The following is a 10522-nucleotide window of genomic DNA, read 5'->3' as shown; positions in this document are numbered from 1 at the left end:
GGGTCAGTGGCCTGTGAAAGCAAGCACTTTACCCTGCACTATTTCTCTGTCCCCAGATCTTTTGCCTTTCACTAAAGATTTCCATGCCGAAGGACAGTTCTGAGTTCTAAACAAGTTTTTGAGGCTTTGTTAGGTCAAGGGGGAAAAATTGGGAACAGTAGGGTATGTAGCTGTTTCCTAAGCATCTGTGCCAGGCAAGTCTTCCTCCTTGCAGTTTGGCTACAGGACTGGAGTGCATGCTTTGCATGTGATAGCCCCAAATTTGACCCCTTGTATCGGTTATTTGCCTGTGCACTGGCAGGTGAAATACCAGAACAAAGTCAAGAACCAAGAAATAGCTTGACCCTGTGACATCTATGAATGCATGATTGTGTCTGCAGAAAAGTGGAGTGTTCAGTGAGGACACGAAGAGCTATCTGTGTTCTTGGTGCCCACTGTCTTACTCAGTTCCCCCAATGAAGCAGGTTCCTTTTATCAGCACAGTTGTTTTATAAATCAGATGCAACTGTTTTGGGCCATTTCAGGCAGTGCTCAGGGATTGTTCTTGCTTGTGCTTGAGGGGCCATGTGGTCCTGGGACTTGAACCTGGGCCTCCAGCATGCAAAGCTTGTGCTTGATCCATTGAGCGATCTCTCCAGTCCAGAATTAGCATTTGTTCATTTCTACCTGACCCTGTTTTTTTTGTGTGTGTGTTGTTGTGCCTGACAGCTCATGAGGTTAAGGTTTGCTCCTGGCGGTGTATATACTGCCAGGGATGAAACCGGAAGCTCCTTTATTTAAAGCATGCGCTCCAGCACACTGAACAATCTCCCTGGCCCCTGAACCTTTATTATCCTGACTCCTATCTTGGAAAGTACCCTGAAAAGCTAGAGAGGGACTCCGATACCATAAATTTACTCTTCATTGCAAAATCCAGTTTAAAAAAATTTTTGGGCCACACCTCATGTTCTGGGTGTGGCTCTGCACTCAAGAGTTACTCCTGACTTTGCACTCAGGAATTACTCCCGGCGGTGCTCAGGGGACCATATGGGATAGTGGGGATTGAACCGTGGGGATTGAACCTGGGCTGGCTGCTTGCAAGGTAGACAACCTACTTGGTATACTATGGCTCCTGCCCCACAAAATCCACTTTTCTGAATTTCCCTTGAGGATTAGATAAAAGCTGTAGGAGGCTGGAGAAAAGTATATTGGAAGTTTGTTGTTGTTTCAGAAAGCAAACAGACTGTTTCCCCTGCCTGCACTAGATGGGATGTGTGGTTTGTGGGAAACTCAGGTTTCATCCCAGCACTCTGGCATTCCTGTGCAGGCCAGGGATGCAACCACTACCAAATCGACAAAAACATAAAACCAGGAACTGGAGTGATAGCACAGAGAGCAAGGTGCTTGCCTTGCATGAGGCCAACCAGGCTGGACCCCTGACATACTCGAGCATCACTGATTCCTGAATGCAAGGAGTAAGCCTTGAGAGCCACCGAGTGTGACCCAAAAGCCAGGGGTGAGGGACTTAATCAAGCAGCGTATACCCTGAACATTGAAGAATGTGTCTGAAGCAGTTTGGGTTGTACTTAGTAATTTCCAAGAGTTTCAAATTCATTAAATGACAGATGGCATAACTGCTGGAGTACAGGTGAGTCACTATGTATTTAGAAGATCCCTAAGGTAGATCTTTACACTGAACCCCCCCCCCCCATACCCCCATGAAAGAAAAAAAAAAGGTGCAGAACTAGATACTTTGACAGCTGTGGACATTACTCTAGCAAGACCAGGACACTGTTAAACATTGCTTCTGTCACTACTCTTCAGGGAGATGCAAATCAAACAACATACCATCTCACACCACAAAGACTGGCACACATCCAAATGAACACAACCAACCAGTGCTGGGGTGGGTGCGGGGAGAAAGGGATTCAATTCATTGCTGGTGGGAATGCCTACTGGTCCAGCCTTTTTGGAAAATAATACGAACATTCCTCAAAAAAACTAGAAATTGAGCTCCCATTGGACCCAGCAATACCACTTCTGGGAATGTACCCCGGGGGCCCAAAAACAGCAGAAATACCATCTGTACACACATGTTCATTACAGCACTATTCACAATAGCCAGAATCTGGAAAACACCCGAGTGCCCAAGAACAGACAAATGGATAAAGACACTGGTACATCTATACAGTGGAATACTATGCAGCTGTTAGGAAAAATAAAGTCATGAAATTTGCCAATAAATGAATGGATATGGACAGCATCATGCTGAGTGAAATGAGTCAGAAGGAGAGGGACAGATACAGAATACAACCATTTGTGGGATATATAATATATATATGTATATTGTACACCTGCAACTCACTGTCCTCCCGTTCATTGATTTGCTCGAGCGGGCCCAGTAACATCTCCACTGTGAGACTTCTTGTTACTGTTTTTGGCATATTGAGTACTTCACGGGTAGCTTGCCAGGCTCTGCCATGCGGGCAGGATACTCTCGGTAGCTTGCTGGGCTCTTCGAGAGGGGCAGAGGAATAGAACCTGGCTTGGCCAGGCTGGCTGCGTGCAAGGCAAACGCCCTACCTCTGTGCTATTCCTCCAGCCCAATATTTATGTATACACATAAATATGTGTATATACACACATACATATATGTATGTATGAAATTATCCAAGGCCAGGGAAAACGGGCCACGAGAATGGTCAACTGTTGGAAATTACCACAGGTTTGTAAGGGCTGGAGGGTAGTAAAGATAGAGGAGGGTTTAGCGTAACAATAGTTGGAAATGGTCACACTGGAAAACCGTATACACTGTAATGCCTAGAATGAGAGGGCGAGGGAAAGACCTGCCATGGGGACAGGCTAAGGTGAGGGGATATTTAGAGGGGATGGGAGGGAAACTGGGGATATTGGTGCTGGGAAATTACACTGGTGGAGGAATGGGTGTTGGAACATTTAAGACTGAAACCCAATCATGAACAGCTTTGCAATGCTTTGACAATGATTAAATACAAACCATTAAACCAAAACAAAAAACCCTTTTCCTCTGGTGAGACTTCAACTAGAGGTTTAAAAAGAAAAATTTAGGGGCCAGAGTGACAGTACAGTGGGTAAAGTGCTTGCCTTGCACAAAAGCCAGCCTGGGTTTGATCCCTGGCAGCCCATATGTTCTCCTGAGCTTGCCAGGAGTGATAACTGAGATCAAAACTAGACGGAAGCCCCGGGCACAGCCAGGTGTGGACCAACCCCCTACCCCTTCAGCCCCGCTCCCCTGCCAGTTATTTGTGAACTAGAGAGTACAGAGATTCATGTCCAGGTTTTGCATCTGGTCAACCCTGGTTCAACCCTCAGCAATGCCAGGAGTGACCTGCAAACACCCAAACCACCATCCTCAGTTTTTGGTCACGAGTAAAAATGATTTGCTAGGGTGCCCAGAAGGACAGTTCAGTGGCTTAGAACAACTGCTTCATAGCCCTAAGATGGTGGTTTCCAAGCCCAGGACCACCACACACACACTGGGTATGACCCTGGTTGCGCTGCTGTCATGCCAGTCCCTGGTGCCAAGAGCTGCTTCTGGCAACTCCAATGCAAGGTGTGAGCACAGCTGAAGGATGGTGCGAATAGCAGAGCTGGTAGGACGACCACAGCTAGAGTCCAGCCCCTCCAGGAACACCGGCCAAGTGCGCGAGCACTGCAACTCGATGTGCCATCCGTCACCAAAATACCAGCAACAATGACGCCAAGGGGGCGGGTCCAAAGACCCAGCGCACAAAGGGCCTCTTGTGGGCCGCGTCTCCACTTGGGCCTTCAGACTCAAGGCTGCTTAGCGGCTTCGAACAGTTGAGTACAATCATCAACCACCACTTTTTCTCAATCAGTTTTTATTAATTGGCTTTATAGGCTAAAGTGCATAGTAAAGACAAAAAAGGAAATGCATACATAGGAAAGGGACGTTTTTCTCGCCAACATTAGAAAGACCTGAGATGCCTAAGTGTCTGTCCTAGGGAACACTGGACCGAGAATGTGTAGGCAGACAGCAGGCCTGCGGGGCTGGCTGCTGGCGGAGGGGCGGGGCCTGCAGAAGCTGCTCATGCTAACCCTGCAGCGGAGGGTGTTGAGACTTGGATAGGTGCTACTGGTGACAGATGTCAGTTCCGTTCCACTGGGGTCCCCTGGGAACCAGCACTGCTACCGCAGGCACAGAAATCACCACCCCACAGCGGTCACGGAAAGGGCACAGGGACAGCTCCTGCTTCCCCGGGCTGCAGACTCACGTTCAGCCCTCCAGCCCCCGGTGAAGATGTGATTGGGCCAGTGTTAGTCAAGTGTCTGCTGCATCACTGCCCCCAAGGAGGAAGGCAGGCAGGATTCTTGTGCTCCATGGAAGGATAAACAGTTCGTAATTCTGGGCCTCTGTCATTAGCATAAAAGTTAGTCTGCAAGTTACGGCCTGGGAGTTAGAGTGAGTCTATTAGCCGAACTCATACTCTGGCCCTTGAGTGCTGCAGAAAAAGATCGAGTCAGACCCAGAATCACGAGAGAGCCCTAGGCGGAGCTCAAATGTGCTCCAGGGAGTCTGTCCACTAACTTGCAAGAGAGAGAAAGAGGAGAAATGTTAATTCTGCTCTCAGTTCTGGAGGTAAAGTGCTTATTCTAGCGCAGGGGTAAACCTAGAAACGTGGGCAAGCCCTAGAAGTGGATCCTTAAATAGGTGCTAAGATTAAAAGACGATAGTAAAAAGCGATCTTCAGTTTCTCCAGGCGGCTGCCTGCTCCAGCCAGATGTGGCCGAGCAGAGGCCGCGGGGCGCCGTCTCCCTAGAGCACCCTCTGGAGCTCCTCGAAGTTCATCAGGTTGTTGGCTGTGTCGGACCATGCAGGGTGCTGGGCTCCATCCATCTCGGAAGCCAGCTGGTTGCTACTCTCCAGAGTATGATTCACGCCGCCAATCACCTCGTTACACTCAGGACACGTGCCCCTCTGCGTGGCCCCCCCACACTCGCTAATCACATAGATGTGGCCATTGGGGCACTTGAACCAGTGGCCCTGCGGGAAGCCCAAGGCTTTGACGATCTGCACGCGCTCTTCGTCGGAGATGCCCAGGCCGGAGCAGGGCAAGGAGGCTTTCAGAGCGTCCATCTTTTTCTGCACGAGCTGCTCGTCCTCCTGGGTGAACTTACACGTCTTCTCCAGGATCTGCCGCACACTGAGCACCTCCTCGAGCGTGCTGCCCCTCAACTTCCACTCTGCCATCTTGCAGCGTGTCAGGAGGTTCACCAGGTACGTGAGTCTCTGCAGCTCGCTCTGCAGGTCGTCCAGCTCCTGGCTGCTGAAGCTCAGCCGCTTCCGGGCGATCCACTCGTGCACCTGATCCAGGCGCATCTCCACTCCCCAATTTTCTACCACGTGGAACTTTTTCAGAGAATCCCTCAAGCTAGCCAGGTGGTCATAGAAGCTGATGTAGTTCTCCACGAGGCTCAGGTCCCTCACGGACAGGTTCTTCTGAGCCAGCTTCTCCTCCAGCATCTCGAAATCTTCCTGGCGCAGCTGGTAGAGGAGGCTCTTCTTCTCCAGCATGGCCTTCAGCTGCTCCTGGCGGTCGCCGATGTCTCCGGCCGAGCCCTGGATCTTCTTCTTGATAATCTCGATCTCTTCCAGGCGCTTCTTGATGCTGGTCCCGTATCTCAGGTTTTTGCGGATGGGCACCTGGCAGATGGGACAGACCTTTAACTTGATGGCCACCTCATCGTCCTTCTGCTCAATCATGTAGCGGTCCAGGGCCTGCACCTCGAAGATGTGGTGACAGTCCTCCAGCTGCACGAAGCGGGCGTCCGGCTCGTCCTCAAAGCCGAAGAAGATCTGGGTGACCTCCTCCCGGTGGCACACCCGGCACTTGCTGGGGCACGGCTCTCCGCACAGCCCGATGCAGGGGTGGCCACAGGCCAGCGTCTGGGTACAAGGCACGTAGCACGGGGGCCGGTTGCAGGGCTCCGAGCAGAGCTTGGTGCACTGGTAGTGCTGGCAGCGCCAGACGCACGGCTCCACGCAGGGGCTGCACAGCTCCCCGCACTTCCTCTTGCACTGGCTGTGGACGCAGCGGTTCTGACAGGTGCGCTGGCAGGGCGGGCACTCGCCGATGCAGGGCTCCTGGCACTTGTGGGAGCAGATGAGCAGGCGCTGGCAGGGCTCCTGGCAGCGCTGGTGGAAGCGCCCTTCGAAGCAGCTGTGGCAGGTGCCGGGGCAAGGGTGCCCACAGGCTAAGACCATGTCACACTTGGTGGTGCACTCCACGGGCAGGTCGTACATGAGGTCCTCCACGTTGCCACACTTCACCTGCTGGCTGTGCCCACACTTGAGCTTCACGGAGACCTTGACTGAGCACAGGCGCACGCACTCCTCGCCACACAGGTGACTGCAGTCGTGCCCGCACTTGAGGACCTTGGGGCAAGGCTCCTGGCAGCAGAACTTCGACTCGGGCATGGAACATGGGACCATTTGTTCATGGCCGCACCGAGAGATGATTTTGGGTACTTTGACCTGACAAGGCTGACACTCCTGGAAGCAAACACGGGGACACCGGTGCCCGTCCGGGCAAATGATTTTCTGGCACGGCTTCATGCACTGGAACTCCTTGTGTAAAGAGTCATAGGGGTGGCAGGCCCGCGTGCAGACGTGCCCACAGCTCAGTCGGAACTCGCAGGGCAAGCTACAGCCGCCTTCGGGCACCTTCTGGAAGTCAGACGCCTTGGACACCAGGGTGTGGGTTTCTGGGTGGTTCTGGCAGCACAGCCGGAGGCTGTGGCCTATCTGGGCATTCTCGCGGAGGGTGTGGATGATCCTGCTCCACAGGGGCACCCTGGCCAGCATCTGCATGTTTCCGATGCAGTACATGCCCTTCTTGGCACGGGACAAGGCCACACAGATGCGGTTGGGGATCTGGAGAAAACCCACCTTGCCTTCCTGGTTACTCCGCACCAGTGACAGGAGAATGATGTCGTTCTCTTCCCCCTGGTATTTGTCTACTACGTGTACCTTGACGCCAGCAAAGGTCTTGGCGGGCATGAGCTTGCGCAGGCAGAAGAGCTGCCCGGTGTAGGTGGTGAGGATGGTGATCTGGGAGGGGAGGTATTCCTGGCACAGGAAGTACTTGCACAGCTCCACGACAAAGCGAGCCTCGTGCTGGTTCTGGTGGCTTTTGCCTTCTTGGATTTCCTGTTCAGGAAAGTTATGCTCCACAAAGAAAAGATTGGAAGAGACCCCCTGGAAAGGAAAAGAAGTCACATGGTAAACGATTCCTCTCTCTGGAGCACCCCCGCCAATACACACACGCACAGACACACACAAACACACACACACACATGTTTAATTTAGGGTCACACCTAGTATTGCTTGGCTTCACTCTAATAGTGCTGGGGAGGAAATATAAAACTTCGATTGTATGATGCACGTGCATCTGGGGTGTGGGCAGAGTGGGTCAAAGTGTGTGTGTGTGTGTGTGTGTGTGTGAGATCATGAGTCGAACCCAGGGCTTAGACATGCTAGGCAAACGCCCTCCTGCTGGGCCACTTCCCAGCCCGCCATGACAGTTTTTCATTTCTGTCTTCACATGCATTATTTGCATGGACCTTGCTCCAGAGAGAGACCAGAGAAATCTTCATACACTTTGTGCCTAGCCTTTAATTTCTGAAATTAATTATATGCTTTGTTCTGAAGCCACACCAAATAATGAAATGGATGGAGTTTTATGTATTTTAACTTTCATAATATTTGATATTAATAGTCAAGCACTCATATTCCAAGTATGTTCTAGTTCCGCACGGCAGAGTCTGGCAAACTTCCCGTGTCGTACTCAATATGCCAAATACCAGTGACAATGATGGGTCTCATTCTCCTAGCCCTGAAAGAGCACTGAATACGGCTCTTTTAAAATCTCAGGGCTAGGAAGAAGACGACGTTACTGGTGCCTGCTTGAGGCAATCGACGAACAACAGGATGATCGTGATCGTTCTAGTTCAAAGAACCAAAGTGTTCTTTGATGACATTAGTTTCAGAGCTATGATGACATTAGTTTCAGAGCAGTTCCACTGGGCCATTTTACATGCCTGTCAATCCAATGACATTAGTAAGGCAGCAACTCTTATTCATACGAGACAGAAGATCCTGATGCTCAGAGCTGATCAGTAACTTTCTACACATCACACAGCTACTGAATGGCAGACTCGGGATTCGGCGATCCAGGCCTGTATTCTCAATTACAATACTAGCCCTCCTCTCAGTAAACATTTTTTTAAAAGGTTGAGTCAGGGGTAGGGAGGCAGAGGAGGAAATAACTAGATCAGAGGTGACACAGGGACAGAGGTGGAGGATTATGGACACTTACATGGTGGGAGGGAGGACTGCGTCAATACCATAAATAATAAAGAAATACAGACATCTAATACTATTATCACCCTGTTACCTAAACCACAGGGGGAAAAAGCTCATTCTAGGGGCTAGAGAGGTTGTGCCTTGCTTGTGGGCAATCTTGATCCCAAGGACCCCCAGGAATGACTCCCAAGCTCAGAGCCACACTAGCCCCCTAACACCCCCGGTGTGACTTTAACACCCGTGCTGTTTCCCACCTATCCGCCCTCCCCCTCTGACACCCCCCCCCCAAAAAAAAAAAACCATTTTTTTTCCTCCTTGAAAGCCTTGAGGAAAAGGTCTCCCAGTTTACTGCCAGTTTGAGGAAGACCGGGCAGGGCAGACTCACCTTAATCTTCTCATACTTCAGAACTGAGGGGTGATTCTCCAGGTCCTGGTAAATGTGGGGGGTTAAGAGTCGGGCGATCTCTGGGCACATGCGGTGCTGAAACGAAACACAGTCACTGGGCACGTGGACAGAGAGCGGCCTTCAACCAACGCCAGCCCAGCACCGGCTGATGGCGTAAAGAGAGTCTGACTGAATCATTTTATCACGGAACCAGGTTTGTGCTTAGGAGACGCCCACGTCCCGGCAACCCCCTTCCCCGCACACTTGACAAGAAAAGAGGCCGCGCTTCTCACCTGGTAGTTCAGACGGACAAAGGGAATGTTCGCTTTCACCAGCCGTTCGAAGAGGGACACCTCGAGGTTGAAGTTCTTAGCCAGGTCATACACGTTGGCACTCGGGCGCAGCTGAGAAGACACAGGGCTGAGGACCGCCGGCTGGGGACACACTCAGGCACCCCCCTTCCCTCCAGCCTCCCGTCCAGGGCGGCACAAAGGTCTGCGTAGTGAGCGCGCGACCGGGCATGAAAGCCAGACAGGTGTGTGCGCCCATGAGCGGAGGTTCCGAGCTAAGTCCTTCTACAGGGGTGTGCGCCCAGGAGTGGGGGTTCCGAGTGGAGGACTCAGGAGCTAAGTCCTCCTACACTGCAGGGGAGGAGCTGACGCCTACGTGGAGGAAACTGATGGTCCTTCAAAAGGCCAGTCCTGGGTCAGGAAAGCAGCTCCCAGTTCTGGAGAGAGTGCTCTGCACGCAGATGCCCAGCTGTGACCCCAGCACCGTGAGTTCCCAGAGCACTGTCTGCAGCGGCGCTGGTGGCCCCTCAGGGTCACTGGGTCTCAGCCTCAAGTACTCAGACCCAAACACGTGGACTAAGTTATCTCCAGGATGACTCCCACACCTCCAAGTGCTACCGGGAAGACCCCGATTTAAAAGTTTTGGGGCGGGGGCCCCTAAAACAGAAAAAAAAAAAGGTTTGATTTTGATATTAAGTGTAATGGAAGGGGACTGGAGCCATAGCACAGCAGGTAGGGCGTTTGTCTTGCACGCAGCCAACCCGGGTTCGGTTCCCAGCATCCCATAGGGTCCCCCGAGCACCGCCAGGAGTAATTTCTGAGTGCAGAGCCAGGAGTAACCCCTGAGCATCGCCGGGTGTGAAACCCCCCCAAAAAAAAGTGTAATGGGAAACTTCAGAGATTACTCTTGCTGGTACTCAGGGACCACATGAATGTCAGGGATCAAACCAGGTGCAAGGTAAAGCACCCCACCTGCTGGACTTTCTGACCCTCCATTACCTAATTAAAAAAACAAAAAAAACACTTTAGCATTTTTATGAAGATACGTTTAAAGGGTGGCAAAAAAGGCCGCGTTCAAGGGCCAGGGTGGTAACTCAGAGGTCAGGAGACGGCAGAGCAGGGGCTAGGACCTGAATTTGAAATTGGCCCCCACCTGGCCCTGAGTATCACCAGCTAAGCTCCTGGAGGCACACAGCAGCAGCCTCAAGAGTGTGCATCTATGGGCCTGAACTGGTTGTCGGAAGATCTGTGGGAGTGTCCCCATGACCCTGAGCACTGTGTGGGAACACTCCCCCATGTACCGTCCCCGCCAAAACCACCTAAATAGTCATGTTTTTGAAATAAATGGCCACTCTGACTAGCAAAGCGGCAGGGCAGGTGATACAGTGATGCCCTGTCTGCAGAACATGCCAAGAGCACCGGATCTTGAAACTGAAGGTGGGAGCTGAGGGAAGGAGAACCCTCAGAGCCCGAGTATCAAGCTTAAGGACGAGCGAAGCCGCG

General features: G+C 51.8%; 1 protein-coding gene across 2 annotated transcripts in view; it reads right to left on the bottom strand.

Moving 5' to 3' along the window:
- Positions 1-3849: 3849 nt before the first annotated feature.
- Positions 3850-10522, bottom strand: part of ZNFX1 (zinc finger NFX1-type containing 1) — a 28178-nt gene continuing 21505 nt past the window's right edge. For both annotated transcript variants that reach the window (XM_056108423.1, XM_056108424.1), the window contains exons 12-14: positions 9023-9133; positions 8730-8825; positions 3850-7237 (exon numbers count right to left, since the gene is read on the bottom strand). In XM_056108423.1, coding sequence (XP_055964398.1) covers positions 4796-7237; positions 8730-8825; positions 9023-9133 — 2649 coding nt within the window. In that variant the 3' untranslated portion in view covers positions 3850-4795. The remainder of the gene's footprint in view (positions 7238-8729; positions 8826-9022; positions 9134-10522) is intronic.

Source organism: Sorex fumeus, unplaced genomic scaffold, assembly GCF_029834395.1.
Source record: "Sorex fumeus unplaced genomic scaffold, SorFum_2.1 ptg000213l, whole genome shotgun sequence".
NCBI lineage: Eukaryota > Metazoa > Chordata > Mammalia > Eulipotyphla > Soricidae > Sorex > Sorex fumeus.
Note: the sequence above shows the minus strand (reverse complement) of the source record. Positions and strands in the feature narration are given on the sequence as shown.